Genomic DNA, 21912 nt, shown 5'->3' on the forward strand with positions numbered 1-21912 from the left:
TACAGGCTGTGGTCGCTGTACACACAGCTCAGCCAATGGTTGGCCGGGTCATAGGTCACTGCCACTGTGTCTGGGTAACGGGCGGCCATCTTGGCAGAATGGCTGATGGGACATGGGATAGAGCGGTTAGTGTTTGAAGAATGATTGTGGAAGAACAGTACTTTACACATAGCATAATATGTATCATTATTATTGTCATCATCAATAGCATTATCATTACTACTAGCATTTCATTGAAGGTCTAAGCAGTTTGTAGTAATGTGTATATTGTAAAATTTAGTAAGTAAGCCTTGTCGAGCCATGAGGCCCATAAGGGGCGTGAGGCGGCTTGATGTACAAGTACACCCCCTGGACATGATAGTATGTCGCAGTGCCTTACCCCCAATCAAACCTTTTAGAGTCTTTGGTATGACCCGGCCGGGGATCGAACCCTGATCGAACCCCAACCTCTCAGTCTCAGGGCAGACACTCTAACCACAAGGCCAAACTTCACAAAGAAGAATGTGAGAATGTGAGAATGGGGTGTGTGTGACAAACGGTGGCACTAGAAAAAGCTCTCTCTCACCTGGCCGGATGGGTGGTGGCCGTAAGGCTGGTGCCCAGGGGGGTGTGCAGGAGTGGTAGCATGCTGGCGGGGCTCTTGGCCGTGACATCGGTACCCAGCATGTACGGGCGCGGCAGCGTGCAGACAAAACGCAGATCGGCAGTGCTGAAGACGCGCACAATCCCGTCTGCGCAGCCGCAGAACACCAGATCCTCGCACACGGCCAGGGACTGGGCCGCGCTGGTCTACGTGCACACAGTGAAACAATCAGTGTTAAGTTGAAGTATTGGGTAGCATTCACTTCAGTAAGTCTTTTTGGGGACACCTCTCGTAGCTCTGTTGTCATTACCGCATGTCTGTACAGAAGTAACTTAAGTATCCTAATAAATATCGTTGCTGTTGGGCTCTAATCTCCATGTTGTAACTTTTTGTGTTTTAACGTCCTATATTTGATCATACTACAGCATCACACAAAAGCAGTAAAAGTAGCATTAGCTTCGTGCAGATCTGCCACCTTTGCAATTTTTTAAAATTTGAAACCTGAAACGTAACGGTATGAGGTATATGAGGTTTCCACCAGACAAAGACGATATGGTATTATTAACATTTGAATACATTTTTAATCAATTACAGCCTACAAATGAATTAATCATGATTAATCACCATTCAAACTATTGTCCAAAATATGTCCTTTTCTTGATGTCATTAAAAGATTTAATCTAATTAATTTCACAAATTAATTAACTCAGTTAACTCAGTTATTTTGACAGTCCTAAAATAAATACATTTACGATGTGTGTTCAGTGTTCAAGTGGTTAAATCAATCAATCATTATAGTCTACTAATGAAAGAAAAAAAAAAGTAAAGAAATAATAATAAAAAACTAAACCCTGCGCTGTTCTTTAACTGCTTTATAAGCCAGCATAAGGTCATGTGACTGTCAGTAATGATATATAGGCTACGTCACAATGTAGAGGTGCCCTCATTGCAACCCTCTCAAAAACACATCTTTTGTTCTATGCTGCTAATCCCAGTTTGATGCAGATACAGACGGCAGCACCAGCAAAATCCGAGTAAGGAAGCTGCCATTTCCGTTCACGAATATATATTTTAAAATATCTTTAATTTTATTATTTTACTCCAGACTGTATGATGGAAGCATTTGCAAATTGCGAGAGGCAACGGTGTGGCAACATGAGACTAGTCAGTCAGTGACTCACCCGTAGGTCCACCCACTTGTCCAGTGTCCTCCTGCCGTTGAACACACACAGCAGGCCGGAGGAAGTGATGCAGAAGGTGGAGTCAGATGTGGAGCCCCGCCCACAGGCCACGTCGCAGAAGAAGTTGTTCTTCAGCTCACCCAGCAGCGCTGCATGGCCCTGCAGAGGCACGGGAGCGCTGCTCTGTAGTAACAACACAAAACACACCGGGGAAGTATGACAACCATCACTTATTGACATCCAGAATCAAACCCTAACTCAGTCCCCAGCTAAAGGATGGAGTGTTGGTAACCAAATAAGAATTGTTATTTTGATCGTTTGAACGTTTCGCTGTTATCTCTCCTATGGTACCACATCAATACAGCATGGAATTGTGTACAAAATCGTATCCAACGATAACAAAATATTCCACGTTTTGGGTCTGAGAGGCTAAAATCTAATCTAATGGTTAATAAGGTGTCCCTTATTGAACTAATGAGGCACTCTCTTTGTTCCTTATTCCTTTGGGGAGTCAGTCAAACACAGACTTCTAACAAGTTCAAACATACAGCTCCTATACATATACTTTAATGCAGGTTGTTAACCACTTAAATAGACTTGTTAAACTATCAAAACTGGATCTGAATTGTCTCTCTACTTGAAACTGCTTTTTTCTGTCTGCACCAAATCTCTTCGGTAAGAATAACTGATCTACAAGCTTGTCGCGTCACCCAGCATATAGGGACGCTATAGGCTTCATGTGGTTTAGCATGTTAGTTTTCAGCAGAAGATCAAGTTGAAATCTGTCTGTGAGGCAGTTTTGGTAGAATCACCTTGGCAGTCTTGCGGTGGTCCAGGTACCAGAACTTGACATGTCTGTTCCCCGCTGTCACCAGGTAGGAGCTATCTTGAGAGAAAGCTACAGCCGTCACCTTACTGGACACCTTGTTGGCAGCCACGACCACATCTCTCTGCAACACGGACAAGAAGAAAGCTGATGTTCACACAACTTCACAGAATATTTTAGGTTTTGTGAGATCAAATACATTTTTGGTAGTACTCAAGTACTGGGATGAACACGGAAGAATATTCTGAAGCCCTAACCACACTAGAGGGTCGCCGTGCATGCAACTCCTTGCAACAAAACAAACCACACCAATGCAACTCCTTGCAACAAAACAAACCACACCAATGCAACTCCTTGCAACATGCCATTGGGAATAATGGTTGCAAGTAGTGGCAAGGAGTTGCATGGCGGCCCTCTGGTGTAGTTAGAGCTTTAAAGTTAACAACCATTATTATCTCACCTGCGCCCGAATTACATCACTTAGTATCATGTTTGTGCAACATTTCATGTGATATAGAGCATGGCTATATCTTTTTGAAATTATGAAAATGTGTTCTAACCCAGCTCTTTAGTCACCGGCGAGTCATTTCAATGGGATTCACAAGAAATCACGAGAGGTTAATCTTCAACTTCAACTTTGTGAGAGCAAGTGTCGCATTTTCCTCATGATCTAACGTGTTATAGACAAGTAGCCTATACCACAAGCAAGCCAATCGCTCCTCCACAGAGCATTAGCCTTGGAAAGTAAAGGACTCCCATTGGCTGAAGGCTCCCAGTGCGGCCGTACAGTACCTTCCACGTCCACACGTAGACCATCATGTCATGCTGGTTCCCGACGCTGACGATGGACTTGCCGTCGGGGGAGAAGCACACGCAGGAGATGCCGTACTTGTGTCTCTGCAGCTCTGCCACCTGCCTGCACTCCGCCACGTCCCACACGCGCACCGCCGGAAGATGGCCGCTCTGGAGGCACACAGAATGGATGACGGTCAAAGGGAGACAATTGAAGGAGACAGAGTTCTATTTTTGCTTTTAGTCAGAGAGGACAGAGTACAGAGACAGGGTGTTTGTTGAGCATGTGGGTGGGTAGAGTCTAAAGACATGCTGGAATGTTGCGATTATGTGGTTGATGCAATACATCCGTTCATCTAACATTTTTCCCTGGGGGAGACAGGTTATTGTGAATGACGATGAGGTTAGGGAAAGGTTTAGCTACTGTAGGAAGAAGAGGGGACTGGGAGAGGATGTATATCGTTGCTGTCGGGCAGAAACCTCTTATCTCCATATTCTAACTTTTTGTGTTTTTCGTAAATTCCACAAGCTCGAAACACAATGCTAAGCGAAGTGTTTTGAGCTTGTAGATCTGCTACGTTTGCATTTGAAACCTGAAAGGTAACAGTTTTGGACATATGAGGTTTCCACCTGACAGAGACGATGTTATTATGTATGTAATTTATCTTATGAATCAACCTTTATTCTACTGTCTCTTATTCTTTATTTTAAAATGCCTTTGTGAGAAACTAATATAAATGTTTAAAATAGGTTCAACTTAGTAGTATGGCATGTTTTATTAATAACATTGTCTGTGCCTTTCTATGCTAATGGCTCCAACTCAAGGCAAATTCTAACAAAATACAAAATACACATGTTAACTAAAACATCTGCAGAGAACATGTCAGCCATCATGGCCATCAGGGGAAAACATAGCTGAATTTAAATAAAAATGTTTATCTGAACTGAATCAAAATTTAAATTTTAAATCTGAAAGTGTACCCAAAAGCAGTACACTCCTTTTTACAGAGTATGTGCGCGTGACCTTGTTCTCGTATGAGATTATCCACTGCGCTCTCTGGCCTTGCTTGCAGTTTATAGTGCTTGACCTGCTCACATAATTCCCCTTCAGGGATCAAAAGGTCAACAGAGAAGATAATTTTTGTGCAATGTTTTTTTTTCCTCTCTCTCTTCTGATATGTTGGCACGACCCTTGCAAAGGTCATGGCAGATCTGGCCGACGGGACATACAGCCTGAAGAACATGAATGACCTTCAACCGAAGACTGGAATACATAAGAATGACATAACGTATTGTGTACTGTAGTGTAGTGTAGATAAGAATCTTTTTTCATTCATATCATACAGACAGCATGAATGAGCACTCACATGTTTTACTTGTGTAAAAGTACAAAAGTATTGGTATCATAATGGTACTCTATTTATATTCTCTTTATGCAGAATGTCTCATTTCAAGTTCTTAAATATATAAAAAAAAACTTTTGAAAATAGCATATCTACAAGCTCACAATGCATCGCATAGTACAAGCATCCATGTCATCAACCCATCAATCATGAGGTGTATTAGCTGTTGGTGTTTTAACTGATGAATCATCATAGATCATTGATCATTGATGATGACATATTCTTATCTGATCATCCACTCACGGAGGTCAGGAACTCTTACATATCAATAGATGATTCATCACGGCCTGACACCAACACAAAGAGCCTGTGAATAAAACCTGATCCTCCATGCTTTGATCATACATTGTAGACCACAGTAGGTAGCAAGTGCAACAAAACCACAAGTGGGACTGATGAGATGTAGGAATGATGGCCCATAATCTTAGGCCCAAACCACACCAATGCAACTCCTTGCAACAAATCAGTTTTAAGCACATGTCACACCAATGCAACTCGTTGCAACAAATCAGTTTTAAAGACATGGCATGATGTCACACCAATGCAACTCCTTGCAACTGCCATTGGGGATAATAGTTTCATGCAACTACCTGCAACTACTCGCAAACGTTTGTGTGGTAAGGTGGATCATGGATCATGGTGAATCATTGGTGTGGTTTGGGCCTTACACACATTACAAACTTGCACACATGCACTGTAATTGTTCAACAGTCTTTTGAATTAGTCTCTGGTGGTTGTCATTCATTTAAAGGACGACTTCACCTATTTTAACTTATCTTCATATAATAGGTCCTCTCTCATGATAAAATGATAGCATTTTTGTCTACTCAGTCTGTGTCACAGTCAGAGGAGGGCCATGGAGACAGTTCAGATATATAACGGGAATCCAAGCTAGATGGGGAAAAGAGCGCACCAAGTACAGTGCCAACTAAGGTCCGTTTTACTTACAGAAGTACAGAAGGTCTAAGTGGTAACGTTTTTAAGGTATAAGTGTAGGCCTGTCACAATTATTACATAATCGCAATTGTTTTTGCATAATCGTTTGTAGATCAACTATTTCCGCTGTTTTGTAAATTTCTTGGAAAGAATAAAAGGAATCAAAATGATTAAATGTGTCAGTGATTTCTTTGCATATTTAAAGTATTTGTCATATCTGCCCTGTGCAATTTGTGATTACGAAGCCTAACAGGCAAAACAGATATACAAAGTCTTAACGTTCCAATGTTCATTGCCAAAAAAAACAATTAAATCGTTAATCACAATTATTCGTGTGACAATTAATCGTCAACTTTAATTTGGAATGGTGACAGCCCTAGGTTAAAATCACCAGTGGCTCCCGACATGCAGCATTACATTGACCTCCTCTTACATCATAGCAGCATGCCACGGTCCAAGTGGTATTTGGTGTTTAGAGCTTTGGTCCCTGCTGTCATGGTAACCAGCTCGCTATCATCCACTTAGACTGAGAAGTCTTTAATCGGCTCTCATTGGCTGGGGAGGATTAGGCTAGCTCGCCCCATTGAGTAACATGACTGCTGCATAGCATGACTGCAAACCCTTCAGGCGAGGTGACATAAACATCTGGTTTACATGGTGGAAACTTTCATTCAAGGCCTAAATCACTAACTCTTACACAGCAGATGTAACATGGTTGCTGCAGAAACCTCTGCATATTTGAACTTTTTGTGGGGTTTTTTTTGGTAAATGAATGCCCTACTTGATCATACTAAAGTGTCATACAAAAGCATCAAAAGTAGCAGATCCACAAGCTCGAAATGTGGCACGAAGCAATGCATTTTGAGCTTGTAGATGAGCACTTTTGCTGTTTTTGAATTTCATGGCGGCGGAAACCATGCAAGACTAACCAGCACATCAGGAGCAATTAGGGGAAGCCCGGGTTCGAACTGGCAACCATGCGATTGCCATCCGGCCACTCTACCCCTGAGCCAGCACCGCCCGCTCCACCCGAGACCTCAGCCGCGGGCAGTGCTTAGAAGTCCTGCACCATGTTACGAATACACTGATCACCGTATAAACACGTATAAACGCACCTGAGACTGACGTAAACTGATCTAAATAATAGTGTGTTTTATCATGGAGACTATCATCAAGGATTATATTTGGGACTATCCGTTTTAGAAAATGCATTCTACTATGCTAATGTGGAATGACATACCCAAAAGACATACAGGTTCTCGATCCCTACCCAAACTCAAAACTAACCTAAATTAATTCCTGTCCTCAAAATAGTGAACAATGCCCTTCCAACAAACATCAAAAGGTGTTACCTCCTTCAAAACGCCATAAAAACTGCAATTTGTAACTGGTCCCAGAAAAGTCCTCCAAGCTTAACCCCTCCCCCCCACACACACACACACACACACACACACACACACACACACACACACACACACACACACACACACACACGCACACGCACACACACACACACACACACACACACACACACACACACGCGCACACACACACACACACACACTTGGATCTGGGTCAGGTCCCAGCTAGATCAGACAGCATGATGAGAGAATAAAGGAACGAGAGGCTGAAATCTAGAACTTACCTCCCCTGTGACCAAGTATTTGCCATCTGGAGAGAAGGACAGAGCTGTGATGGACTTCCTATAATGGAAAGAGAGAGGGAGATAAATGATGAGTCAATTGAATATGATTTTGTCAGATCTGAACCCTCAGATGTGATCTCAGTACCAAGCTCCGCACCATGGGAGACCGGGCCTTCTGCTCGGCCGCACAGCGCCTGTGGAACAGCGTTGTGATTTAAGGGCACCGCAGACCCTTGAATCTTTTAAAACAGGCCTAAAAACCTTTTTATTTAGGAAGGCCTTTATGTGTAGTTACTGTCAGCAATATTATTTTGTGCTTGACATTGGTTAACCCAGCTTTTAACCTTCTAGGATTGATTATACTGTATGTTTTAACTAGCACTCTGAGATTCCCTGTGAATGGCAAGCGCAATACAAATAAAATACATTATTATTATTATTATTATAATTATTGTATTGTGTGTGTTATTATGTTTTGCCTGGACATTTCCTCCATTTATGATGGTCTCTATAATACTGACTGTAATGTTTAGACACTTAGCACTATTTTATACCTCATCGTACGATGGTGTCACAATGCTTTATTTTCATTTTTACATTATGTCAGGTAGAATCCATTTTCAGGATTCAAATTCATCAAAAGTAGCCGATCTACGCATCACTTTGCACCACGTTTTGAGCTTGCTCGAGATCTGTTACTTTGTATGCTTTTGTGTGACTCTGTAGTATGATAAAGTCATTCATGTACGAAAAAACACAAAAACTAAAATATGGAGATAAGAGGTTTCTGCCGACAGCAACGTCATCATATCCCATTAATATTACAGTGTGTGTGTGTGTTGTGCAGAGATGACTCACGTTGAAGTGTTGATGATATGACGCTGTGTGCTCGTCTCTGGGCTCAGCAGGACCACCACACAACTACACAAGGAAACACAGACACAGAAACACAAACAAACTGAATGCCTCCACGTGCAGTTACGAGGCTTGGAATCACATCATTGCAATATTACACTGCAATGCAACGATCTGGAAGTAAATATTTGAAAATATTTTCAAAGCTTGGTATTGAGGTCATGGCTGGGGGCTGAAGGAAGATGTCATTCTTGAGACTAAATTTGCTTTTGTGTCACAGGAAAAAACACATACGCTAGTTTGTGGTCACAAACCAATACATGTATGAACTGGAACAATCGATTTACAGTGATGAAAGTAACTGTTTGGTTTCATAACACACATAACACGTTGTGTTGTGGCATCACACTTTCACCACAACACAACACAAACACACATCACAACACAATACAGTACGTGTATTACAATTACAGAACAAAAGAACAACAGTACAAAACACCATGAGTTGTTCATGTTGCAATATTGGATCTCTTCTATCATCCAAGTGTACATATATTATGTATAAACTACATTTCAGATGATTTCACAGTTGAAACAAATCAATAGAATATGTCGTAATACAGTATCATATATCTATTGCAGTGGTTTTCCAGTGGTCCGGACACCACCAGTGGTCCTTGAGGGGGTTCCAGGTGGTCTCCAGCTAAATGATGGAGAGTTGGTAACCAAATGCACCCTTTAGATCTTTAACTCTTTAACCCTTGAGAGCGTAAAATGAAACCAATTTTTGAAAAAGGTTTAAAACCACTGATCTATTGGAATGGAGCTGACCTGTAATCGCCCATTGTTCGCTTAGAAATCAATTACATCCTAGGACTAAAGCAGGATATTGATCTACCCTTTCATACATTCATTTGTAAGTTACTTCAAAGAAGTAGTAACAATGAACTGGTTTGCTCACTCTCTTTATTTTCACTCAGTTTTTCATAGAAGATAAATTGACTGATAAATTAATTCAAACTATTCAGTCATTTAGTTTTGGTCCACGCATTCATTCCCCTATCATAGTGGTTATTCATGTCATTTCCTAGCTACTCCTCCTCCTGTTTAGTTCCTGATCAGAAGCATTTTAACAACCTGCCACTTCCTCAGACAGGTCCCAGGTGCGCACGCACGCACACACGCACTCTATATCCATTCATATATTGACTGGCAATTTATGTATATTAATTAATATATCCCTTGCTGATAGACTGTAGGCTACATATATAGACTGCACATACAATTAACTCATTCATTCAGAGACCCAGTGCAGATGTCTGGTATCAGAAACTAAGTCTAAAGGTCCTTGCAGACTAATGCGTTTTTCGGATTCTTTTGCAGTGTTTTTCCACCATTTCCGGAAGAAAAAAAACGGCAGCAGCACGTCAATGGTTTCATTATTTTTTTAAATCGATATTCTGGCTCTTGACTCCTGACAGTCCACTCCAGACCAATGTTTGGCGATGCAACAAAATTGCAATATGTTGCGATGAGACAAGTTGCAGCGGTCCTGAACTGCCGTTGAGTCCAGCAGAGATTGGCAGATTCTGTTGCAAGAGGTTGCACGTTGCATCGCAAATCATCAGTCTGCTGTGGACAGGGGTTTACTTTCACATCTCCTGTAGGCTGTGTTTCATCTTGCTTTGACACCTGATGTTTATTTTACCACACACACACACACACACACACACACACACACACACACACACACACACACACACACACACACACACACACACACACACACACACACACACACACACACACACACACACACACACACACACACACACACACACACACACACACACACAGCTACTGTACAAGCTATAGCCATGTCATGAACAGCTTTAATTGTGTTGTTGTTCAGGTTCACAACTTCACACGTTGGCCCGCTTAGTGTTATATAATGCACAAATACAAAGGGGGCTCACAGTTATGCTGAAACTTCCTGCTTGTTATGAACCCTGTGTTATGTATAACCTATAAACACGTGGTACATCATCTCATTAACCACAAGACCCTGAGAAACACCAGCCCCGGAACATTCTGTTCTAGGCCTGGGACCCAATGAAAATCTCATGTGACGATTATTGTGGCCAAAATAACTGCGATTAACGATATTATCCTATCACGATTATCAAAAATATGCTTAGTGTGTAACCACTCACTTGAAAGCCAGCATTCTTATTCTGGCTGGAACGTGCACACACGTATCACAGACACATCTCAGACATAAATAACACACACACACACACACACACACACACACATGCGCGTGCGCGCACACACACACACACACACACACACACACACACACACACACATGCGCCGCGCATACACACACACACACACACACACACACACACACACACACACACACACACACACACACACACACACACACACACACACACACACACACACACACACACACACACATCACACACCTGGACATAAGACAGATGCCACTCACACACATGCCTACACAGACATCACAGACATACATCATTCATATACCCACACACACGTGTGTGCCGTGCAGTCGTGCACACACGCATCTCTCTCTCTCTCTCTCTCTCTCTCTCACACACACACACACACACACACACACACACACACACACACACACACACACACACACACACACACACACATGTATCACACATGTATCACACATGTATGACAGCCAACTGTCATAGATTTGCAAGCCAAATGTATGTGCTCAGACAGAGTGTGTGTGATAAAGAGGTGACAGCCAGGCATGGTCTGATAAATCAAAGCTCAAAGGATACGTATGGAGATAATAGTTTCAGTGGGTGTCATTCATCAATGGAAATGGGTTTTGGTTTTATAATCCACAAATATTGACACTATCTCTCTCTCTCTCTTTCTCTCTTACCCTGCAGGATAGGCCACCACTCCAGAGCAGGGGTCACAGGTCAGGGTACTTTTCCCTGCAGTAGTAAGACCCAGAACCTTCTCCAATGTCACCTGTTGGGAAACACAAGAATGGCACCACCATGTTTTATTTACAGGGCTCGTCAACAGGGGGTCCGGGTGCCCTAGGGGTGAGGACCCCCTGAGTTACAACACGCGTCAATAGAAATACGTACAAAGAATAAACATAAAAGAAACACGACAATCAATAAAATCATAAAAAAAATAAAAAATAAATGGGCAGAACATCTTAGTTAGTGTATAACGTCAACAGCTGTCAACAGCACTTGAGAGAGCGCTGCCACAATGATGCTGTTTGCAGATATCATACATCCAGACGTTGCATGAACTTGAACATTACATTTCTCAGAAGTGCTTTAAAAGTCCTCACTCCAGCAGTAACAAACATCTGACTAGCCCTGCCCTCTGGGTTTTTTAAGGAGTATTCTCATTGCATCATGATATGCAACTTGCAACCTTTGCATACTAGATTTTTGTTGTGGTGTGTGTGTGTGCGTGTGTGTGTGTGTGTGTGTGTGTGTGTGTGTGTGTGTGTGTGTGTGTGTGTGTGTGTGTGTGTGTGTGTGTGTGTGTGTGTGTGTGTGTGTGTGTGTGTGTGTGTGTACACAATAACTCTATAATGTGTTGATTATCAAGTGTCACACCACCTGACCAGCCATGTTGAGAAACCAATTTTCTAAGAGATGAACAATTAAACACGACTCATCAAGTGTAAAACAAAAAAACATACAACCCCAAAACATCTCAATATAGTCAGGGGATATTAATAAAACCTGGGAATAAATTTCTTACCAAGAATTTTCTTCACCAATGTGTTTGTAAAGGTGTCTACTAACATATCCCACATTGGTTTATATTCAACCACCCTAGGGGAATTTTTGACAGCTGCTGAAAGTCGGGGTACCATACAACCATTATAAGGCAAAATGTTCTAAATTTCATTATGCTTTAAGTAGCATGTGACGTGTCAAACTAGGGGGTTTTCATCATTCTGAATCCATTCCAAGCATTAGTTTTGCATGAAAAACACTCCTTGGGCTAAAAATAGCCATAGCCATCATCACAAATGTGATGAAGTCAGCACATTTGGGCATATTTGGGCAAGTGGCTATGGCCAAACTAGGGGGTCTATGGCCAAACTAGGGGTCAAACTAGGGGGTTTTCATGATTCTGAATCCATTCCAAACATTAGTTTTGCACGAAAAACACTCATCACAAATGTCATCACATGTGATGAGGTCAGCACATTTGGGCACATTTGGGCAAGTGTCTATGGCTGTTTTTAGTCCAAAGAGTGTTTTTCGTGCAAAACAAATGCTTGGAATGGATTCAGAATGATGAAAACCCGTTAGTTTGACACGTCACATGCTACTTAAAGCATAATGAAATTTAGAACATTTTGCCATATATTGGCTGTTGATGGTACCCCAACTCAAAAATTCCCCTAGGGTGGTTGAATATAAACCAATGTGGGATATGTTAGTAGACACCTTTACAAACACATTGGTGAAGAAAATTCTTGGTAAGAAATGTATTCCCAGATTTGACTGGTAATACTGATAATATTCCCTGACTAATATCGTGCAACATTAAGAATTTGTTTAATGCATTTATTTACGTTCTAGAATAAGAAAATTACACTAATGACGAAGGTCCAGAGAGGGACTGAAACGAAACGTCTGTTAGATTAGTGTTTTGAGTGTAATGTAGCCATTAATATCTTTGGATTGATTTAATGTGACAATATTGTGTGTGTGTGTGTTTTGTGTGTGTGTTTTCATAATAGACATTTGTTTTAATATTCATAAATAAATGTTTGACCTTAAGCTGAACTAATGCATTTTCCTTGTGGAATGGTTACTCACCTTTCTAGCCAGAGTCTTCTTGAGCTTGGCAGATGGAGAAGATCGCAGTAAGGTTAGTTTCCTGATGCATCGTCTAATAGTTGAGTCATCGCCCGTCATTTTGCTTCGTCTCTGCCTCTATGTGGAGACGCACTGAGGTATAAAACCGTACTCTCAGACCAAAGCAGCTCAATGTCTGGGCCTGTCACAGACTGCAGTACCGTACTCAAATCCAGGTTTACAAACTCGCGCTTAAATTCTTATTCCAAGGCATGTGTACTTGAAATCCCCTGGGTGTTGTTGGGTATAAGAACCATGTAGGAGGATTAAACCTTTCAGCTTGCCTTGCCTTCCTTCTAGCTCCTAGAGCTGTTGTGTGTGTCTGTGTGAGAGGGTTGTGTTTCTAGAACTTATATAGCCTGTAGCTTTACTCCACTATGCTTTTAGAGCCCTGATGGCTCAATGATCAATGACAGTCGTTAAAGGCTATCTGAGTACGTTAGCTGCTTCCTGATTATATCAATGACAGCATTAATCTTTATTTGCATGAACTGATGAAGTAGGGTAAATTAGCATATGAGAGACACCGTTCTGTTTACACCTTTAATAATTCCTATTTATATCCATTATTTATTTGTATTAATATAGAGTGTGGACCACTAGGGCCCTATCTGAAATTATTTTTGTGCCATGGACCCCAACAGGCACGGACTGGCACAGAGGTTCCAGGGGCCGCCTGGAACCTAAAAAAAAAACCTGGGCCCACTTTGAGAACCACTGCATCAGACTACATTGTTAGGTACCTTACCCATTTTCTTTCTGAAGTAGCCCATTGTGAAGTTCACCACCTGGTGGAGTGAAACAGTAGAGTTTTAAAAACCTGCTAGGCGGGTGCCTGCTGGCCATGTGGTCCAGGCAGGCACATGACACATATAGGCTTTGGTCTGGCAGTGCGTCTTGTGTTGGTCCCATTCAGTCTGTCCAGCAGGTATTTTCAGCACTTTTCCTCATTATTCCTGATATTAAAATGCATGCATTTAGTCAGACACTCTTAATATCCAGAGCGAGAAAGCAGTGGGCTAATAAGGAGTGCAAAGAAAACAAACGACACGTTATGGTATCCTACTAGGATACCATAACATCAAACAAACCCATGCAGCAGCATGCATCTTTAAAAAAATATGTTTTGATGAATTGAGTACAAAAGGACCCCAATGGAAACAAGCCAACAACAATAGGCTTTCTTGGATAAATCGTTTTAGCACTTAGTACTTCCCTGTGCTTGTTCAAGCAAACTGTTAATAAAGTATTCAATCCATCAATCAAAATCTGTAAAAATTAACATGCATTAGGGTTTGCCTCTGGTGGTTGCACGTGCACCACCTCCTTTTTGTGTAGACAGGAACTCGGTTTGGCTCCTTGTAGTCCACTTCCTCCCGGTCCCGGGTGTGTGTACATCATATATCTATGGTGTTGGTGTACATTGTGCAACAGTCTGGCCACGCGAGATGCGAGAGTATTCTGCGTTTATGCCATAGTTATATAAGGTTTATTCCTACCATAGATTAGACTAGACTATTCCTACTACTAACAAATCGTTCTGTTTCCGTGGTTTCCGTCTATGAATTCCGTTGATAAAGTGAATACATAGGTCCTCAATGGAAACAAGTCATCGGGATACTTCTTGGGGTTTGCTTTTAGACCAAGTGTATGACTGTAGGCTATCATGTCTCGTGACTTTTGCATTTCTGTCTTAGTAAAGTATTAAATATGATTTGGAGACTGAAATAGTTGTCTAGTATCTGTATGGCTACGCCTACACGAGACTAGCATCTAAATAACAAGAGAAATGTATACGTTGTACCCGGACCCTCAAGTAAAAACAGTAGCCCTGTATCTATTTCAGTAATGTGCATATTGAATTGTGAACAATTAATTAAGAAGTAGCCAACACAATCTGCAGCATAAGCATAACACATCAATAAGAAGTGATAGGAGTTTCTGGCCGGGGTGAGGTAGAGTGTGAAGAGGTTACGAGTGGTGATTCATTAGTTAACCGTTTGTTGTCTGTGTCAAATGGGAAGTAAGTAAATAAAACTATCTCTTTGAAGCCCCATTGGCAACTCGGTGGTGGTTGACTGTATGTAAATTATCCAGTTTAATCGTTCAGTGGAATAGTGTCTGAAATAGCTAGTAGTGTTAAACCCATTGATTTACCATTGAGGAAACCTTGAATCGCAATCCTCTCTTTAGCAAACAATGGCACAACACAACGTCTATAGCTAGTCTTGTTGTATCCAGAGCCATCGAGGTTGTACCAGAACCATCGATACTAACTACTAACAGCAGATTCCAATTGTATAATGTCTTCACTCTTCAGCATATGCATCGACTGTAAAAAATAAAATAAAAATACACAGGTATTTTTTATTTATTTGTACCCGCGATTATCATTACAAATCTACAGAAAGAACTATAACACGATGGTAATCATCGCAGGACATTACAGCCTACGGGCTACTACGCCATCAACTGCGTGCGTCTCATTATTGTTAAACACCGGCATTACTTAATTTACAAGAAGTCTACACAAAATTACTAGAGAATGTAGAAGAATTTCTATTTTGATCAACATTTTCCTGTAATGCATGGAATTGTGGGCATATCAAATAACAAAACATTCTTTAGTTTTGGATCTGCGAGGCCAAATCTCATCAAATGGTGGTCCGTGGCTCAAATGCCGAATAAATAACGGGCCTCGATATGAAAAGGGTTGAAAACCACTTATTTAAAGCTTCAAGTCAGCCTTTACCCGATAAGTAAGCCTGGGACCGAGGCTAGCCTTCCCTTTACCCCCTCAGTTGTATTCTCTCGAGACAGACTGTTGACTAACGTCAAACAAGAGGGCGCTGTTTATCCTTTAATTGCCAATGGGTTCTTCTCAAGATTGTGTTCATGAAGGATAGAATTATTATTCAGGGGATACAAATCTAAACTAATATTTGTTTTAGTCCATTGGTAGATGAAATAGGTCGCGTGGAGAATCAGGTTGCATCAGTTTTCTTAGCACAATAAGAAAATGATAACCATCACTGTTTAGCCACTTTGAAGCCTTTTTGTTTTTAACATATGAAATATTTCAACTTGACACTGATCGAATTTGACCTGCCCACAATAGATCTATGACAGTGTACAAAAAATAACTAAAGGAGGCAGGCTGATGTCTGAAATGTGCCAAAAATGCATTTATTCATTTTCAAGGCCACAGCATAGTCATCAGTTGAGTGAATGACAATTGTTCGTTTTTTGAAGAAAATAAAATTATAAAGGATGCAGGGATATTTACATACTCTTTTGACACACTTGCATGTCATCGTTGATTCCTTGAGTGTGAGACAATGTGAAATCAAATATTTAACACAAGTACATTTAGTTGCATACTTTCACTCAACGAATAAGCTCATCTAACCATTATCATGAGCAGATTTGTATTAGATATAGGGAACAGAATAGACCGTAATGAGAGAGAATGCATACTACAGGTTGTCTACCAAATATATAAAGTGCAGCAACAAATGAACAAACACAAATTAAACTTAAGCAATTACCAGCTTCCCAGCAATGAACAGATATTTTACAGTGTTTGTAACATTGCAGATAACATGGTTTTCAATTCATCCACTTGTGTGAGACGATGCCATGATAAATTACTTCAACAAAAAATAGATTTATATGGTGGCGAAGGACAAAAAAAGAAAAATCCACCAGTCTTTTTGACCCCAATATGGGGCTCAGAGAAGCCACCTCCTCGCCTTTTATACATTCATAATAAATTGAGTTAATACTCGTTCAAAGACTTCATAGTTGAAAGGAACACCTTTCTGCACAGTGTGATGAAAAAGGGTGTACTAAGGTTTGTTAACATGCACTGAAACTAATCACAATCAACTACTTTTAGTGGCAGGATGGAGTCTCGACAGCTCTCAGGTCCTTTGGATTTCCCAGCAGGCACATTTGGTGAGGCTTTCATTGAACCAGACTTCTGTTCGTAATCATAGCCAACTGACCCCCTTGAGTAAGTTAATAACATTATTAGGGATGTTTAAGTTACCACTAGGCAGCCAGCCATAGTGGCATGAGGTTTTATATTGTGTTAACCATACATGTATGTTTCAAAATATATATATTAAAAAAACAAAAACCTGACAAACTACATCTAAAACATATTCTGGATCCTGGAAAGATAAGTTTAAGGATTGTCCAAAATATATTTGTTGCCTATTTTTTTGTATTTTGAAACATGCCAACATACAGTCTACGTTTTGCTGCATAGGGGAGATTTAAGGGTCATATGCATTAGGGCATAGGGGAGATTTAAGGGTCATATGCATTAGGTCATCCTAAGTGTATTTCACAGTAGTTCATATAGTGACAGTAAGCAGGTGTGAGTACTAGACCTCTCCCGGTTCCTTTTCCTCTGCCAGTTCCTTTTCCATGTCAAGCCAGGACCTTTTCTTAGCACTGGGAAAGTCCTTTCCTAAAGCACCTCGAGTAACAGGCCGTGTGGAGTTGACAAAGGTGGGGCTGTCCTTAGGATTAGAAACGGGAGTGTTTTTACTGCAAGGTGACTGTGTGGTGCTTTGCTCAGCTCGACCGACTTTAGTTGGACTGCTTGGCATTTGGCTAACAGGTGTACCTCTACCCCTACCAGGTGTACCTCTACCCCGACCAGGTGTAGTACCTCCACCCCGACCAGGTGTAACTACAAGTCTCCGAGTCACTCTAATTGGGCTACCTTCCAAAATATTTTGAATCGCGGGGCTTGGTGAATTAGTGCGGGGTCTCTTGCGGGGCCTCCCTGGACCCCGTTTGACTGGTTCCGGGCTTTTGGGTGCTTCAGTGACTTTTTCCAGGCTGTCCTCAGTAGACCCGGGTTGTTCCTCGGTGCTCCCGGGTTGTTCCCTGCGGGGCCTTCCTGGACCCCGTTTGACTGGTTCCGGGCTTTTGGGTGCTTCAATGACTTTTTCCAGACCATCCTCAGTACTCTCGGGTTGTTTCTCAGTACTTCCGGGTTGGTCTGCTGTACTTTTGGGTTTTTCAGCAGTACTCCCAGGTGGTTCCACAGTACTACCAGGTTCTTCCACAGGACTCCCTGGTTGTTCTGCAATACTGCCTGCATGGTCCACGGTACTACCTGGTTGTTCCTTAGTACTCCCTGGCTGGTTTGCTGTACTTTGAGTGTTTATGGCAGGTTTGTGAGTGTTTACGGTAGGTCTTGTGAGACGGGTTTCCCCATTGGGAATAATGCGGATAATCAAGGGACGCTGCCCACCGAAGGGGGGATTCAAGTTAATCTTCCGAGGCCTACCTCTGCCACGACGGCCTTCGAGAGGTGTTGGCTCAGGAACGTCAATATAAACTTCTGGTTGCTTTTTAAGAGTTGCATTTTCGGAAACAGCAGGGCCGCTGTCAGGCTTGAAACACAATGAGGGGGTTTGTCCCATTTTGTTGCTGACAACCAGCAGCCTGCCATCGTTCACCATTTTGTCAATGGGCTGTAGTGACACTGATGTTGAGAAAATTGATTTGTTGAGACGGGCGATCTGGACCAGAGGGCCTGTCAGATGTGGATTCCTTTTAATTTTTCTGCCCATGAAAATGATCTTCTCCTCGCCAGGATTGCACACCACCTTCTCTGCCTCCACTGGGCCTGTACTGTCTGAATTCTGCTCTTCCTCCAAGCTGTCCGATGGCTGCTCGGAACATGTTTTTTCAGGGTCTGCAGAGGAGTCGAGGTCAGATGGCACCAATTTACTTGATGCAATGAGCGCTCTCTTCTGCTCCTCTGCAGTCATTTTCTCCTGCTCATCTGCATTCGGCAGAATCAGCACAGAGTTACTTGCAGTGTTTAGCGATTTCCCACGCACCTCTGCATTCAGTAACAAGTTACTTGATGCAGTGAGAACTTTCTCCCGCTTCTCTGCATCCAGCGCCATCTCACGCGCGGCCTGGAGCGCCTTCTCCTGCTCCTCTGTCTTCTGTTTCGCCCGCTCCTCTGCACTCTTATTTAATCCCAGCAGCATCTGTGTATAGTATCCTTCGGAAGCTGTGAGAAGACAACACATACGTAAGTATTAAGTCAGAGGGAATCCAATTCAGGTAACAAATATAAACTAACAGATTTATCGCATCTTATTACCTGGTTTCTGAGATGAGGGAAGTATGAGCCTGCCAGTCTTCGGCGGAACAGACACGGTATTCCCAGCTGCTTTGGGTGCGGATTCCGACGGACAGGATGAAGAGACACTGGGTACATCTCCAGAGTTGGACACACTGGGTTTATCTCCGGAGTTGGATACACTGGGTTCATCGACAGAGTTGGACACACTGGGTTTGTCTCCAGAGTTGGAGACAATGGGTAAATATCCAGAGTTGGAGACAATGAGTTTGTCTCCAGAGTTGGAGACAGTGATGCAGGGCATATATTCAGAGTTGGACACACTGGGTTTGTCTCCAGAGTTGGAGACAGTGATGCCGGGTATATATCCAGAGTTGGACACACTGGGTTTGTCTCCAGAGTTGGAGACAATGGGTTTACTTCCAGAGTTGGAGACAGGGACACCTGGTATATATACAGAGTTGGAGACAATGGGTTTACTTCCAGAGTTGGAGACAGGGACACCTGGATTATATACAGAGTTGGAGACAATGAGTTTGTTTCCAGAGTTGGAGACAGTGATGCCGGGTATATATCCAGAGTTGGAGACAATGAGTTTGTCTCCAGAGTTGGAGACAGTGACACTGGGTATATATCCAGACTTGGGGACACTGGGTATAAATCCAGAGTTAGACACACTGGGTTTATCTCCAGAGTTGGATTTGGTTACATTTGGAGGTGCAGGGAATATCACTAGAGTGCGGCAGGGCAGGCTTTTGGGTGCTTGAGGCTGGGCTTGCAGTGAGACCGCAGGTGTTTGAGGCTGGTACTTCAGTGGCAACAGGCTTTTGGGTGCTTGAGGCTGGACTTGCAGTGAGGGCAGGCTTTTGGGTGCTTGAGGCTGGGCTTGCAGTGAGGGCAGGCTTTTGGGTGCTTGAGGCTGGACTTGCAGTGAGGGCAGGCTTTTGGGTGCTTGCGGCTGGGCTTGCAGTGAGGGCAGGCTTTTGGGTGCTTGCGGCTGGGCTTGCAGTGAGGGCAGGCTTTTGGGTGCTTGCGGCTGGGCTTGCAGTGAGGGCAGGCTTTTGGGTGCTTGCGGCTGGGCTTGCAGTGAGGGCAGGCTTTTGGGTGCTTGCAGTGAGGCCACAGGTGTTTGAGGCTGGCACTTCAGTTGGAATTGAGGTGCACAGACCTGGCCTGGAGGGCAAGCTGTGGATACTCCCCGCTGAGGCTGGGACTCGGAGAAACGCCAAGACTGGGGCTTCGGCACAAGCTTTGGGCCGTTTGTAGACGTTTCAGCTTCACGCTGCTGTTGCAATCCCAGAGCCGCTCTCTGAGCAATGTGAGCATCCATTAACTTCTTCTTTTCATAGATCTGTGTCAGCTTGGTCTTGATCAGCACCTCCGGCTTACCTGCAGAGATGAGGTACAACGTAAGACAGACTTCATTAGATTCAAGTGTTGCAGGGTTGGATGAAATAGGATGGAATCTGGTCATGATTTTTTATTGCATGGCACAGAAGGGGCCAGCTGTCTAGAACAATGTTTATCTGTATGTATCTGTATATAAATACATTCATTTTCAAAACCTGCACTAAAGTATATTGAGCACAAAAGTAGTGTGAAACAGGAAAAACGCAACAGATAAAATCAAAATGTATATACCAGACAAGCGGGAAAGCTCCTTTATGTAGATAGACTGCATCTCTGTCAACATCCTCTTGTTCTCCTCCAGATTCTTTGAAGCCTCCACTAGAGAGCGGATCTCACTCAGAGCCTGAAACATAGTGGATAGATAGTGACACAAATGATGAGCATCAATTCAAACAAATCCAAGCAGCCTTGAGTTATAATAGAAATAATAAACCTCTTGTGAAGCATCGTTCATGCTGTGCATAGAATGAAAAGCGTCCAACAATTGTTATACACAAAACTATGCATACTATTAAAAAGTACCATAGATCATGGTGGCAACACTGCGACCTGTGCATGAGTCAGCAGATGTTTTTGCACCGTTTCGGCTCTAAATTGCCTATAGCACTATCCTTGTAACTAGCAAACTGTTAAACTCAACTCAATCTCAATCATTAACCCTAGTTACACATTACACAACAGTATTGTATAGTGAAAATAGCAGATCTACAAGGCCAGAACGTATCATGATGCTGTGGGTTCTGAGCTTATAGATCGGCCATTTTGTGACGTGTGAGGCCGAAGTGGTTAATTGCATGTGTATCATGCATGGGTCTTTGCATGGCTAATGGCAACATCTTTCCTTCTTAGTAGTGTACTGAGCATCATGGCTGACCATTCAGGAGTCGGGTCTTACCTGAGAGAGGAGGTGTAACTTTGGGACGCGCGGATCACTGCGGAGGAGGGTCTGCAGCTTGGTGAACAGATCTCTTTGCTCCATGCGCCGCCGTCTCTCAATCAAATTGTGGCAATTCCGTTTATGTAATTCCTCACCATCAAACTGCTGCAGAGGATGCTGCAGAGGACAGAAGAATGTTGAACCATTAATCCCAGAATGGTGGAGCTGAATAGGACAGACAATGGAGTCTGGCCACAAAATACAGTACCTACGGTAATTTAAAACAATCACAAATCTGCGATAGGAGTGGTGTGTGTGTGTGTGTGTGTGTGTGTGTAAACATCAGCATTATTTATCCATACATTTATGCCTTGCACTG

General features: G+C 42.5%; 2 protein-coding genes across 6 annotated transcripts in view; both read right to left on the reverse strand.

The window, feature by feature from the left end:
- LOC306941011 (mitogen-activated protein kinase-binding protein 1-like) overlaps positions 1-13188 on the reverse strand; it is a gene marked incomplete at its 5' end in the record, with an annotated part of 32649 nt that extends 19461 nt beyond the window's left edge. Inside the window, 9 exons of the mRNA XM_079526314.1 lie at positions 1-102; positions 566-789; positions 1765-1947; positions 2577-2714; positions 3383-3553; positions 7367-7424; positions 8225-8287; positions 11166-11257; positions 13090-13188. The exon at positions 1-102 is cut by the window's left edge and continues 82 nt beyond it. Coding sequence (XP_079382440.1) covers positions 1-102; positions 566-789; positions 1765-1947; positions 2577-2714; positions 3383-3553; positions 7367-7424; positions 8225-8287; positions 11166-11257; positions 13090-13188 — 1130 coding nt within the window. The remainder of the gene's footprint in view (positions 103-565; positions 790-1764; positions 1948-2576; positions 2715-3382; positions 3554-7366; positions 7425-8224; positions 8288-11165; positions 11258-13089) is intronic.
- A 3098-nt stretch (positions 13189-16286) lies between these two features.
- Positions 16287-21912, reverse strand: part of mgab (MAX dimerization protein MGA b) — a 29216-nt gene continuing 23590 nt past the window's right edge. For all 5 annotated transcript variants that reach the window (XM_079526060.1, XM_079526061.1, XM_079526062.1 and 2 more), the window contains exons 19-22: positions 21552-21710; positions 20888-20999; positions 19268-20635; positions 16287-19174 (exon numbers count right to left, since the gene is read on the reverse strand). In XM_079526060.1, coding sequence (XP_079382186.1) covers positions 17520-19174; positions 19268-20635; positions 20888-20999; positions 21552-21710 — 3294 coding nt within the window. In that variant the 3' untranslated portion in view covers positions 16287-17519. The remainder of the gene's footprint in view (positions 19175-19267; positions 20636-20887; positions 21000-21551; positions 21711-21912) is intronic.

The sequence above is a fragment of the Electrona antarctica genome (genome assembly GCF_951216825.1).
Source record: "Electrona antarctica genome assembly, chromosome: 17".
Classification (NCBI taxonomy): domain Eukaryota; kingdom Metazoa; phylum Chordata; class Actinopteri; order Myctophiformes; family Myctophidae; genus Electrona; species Electrona antarctica.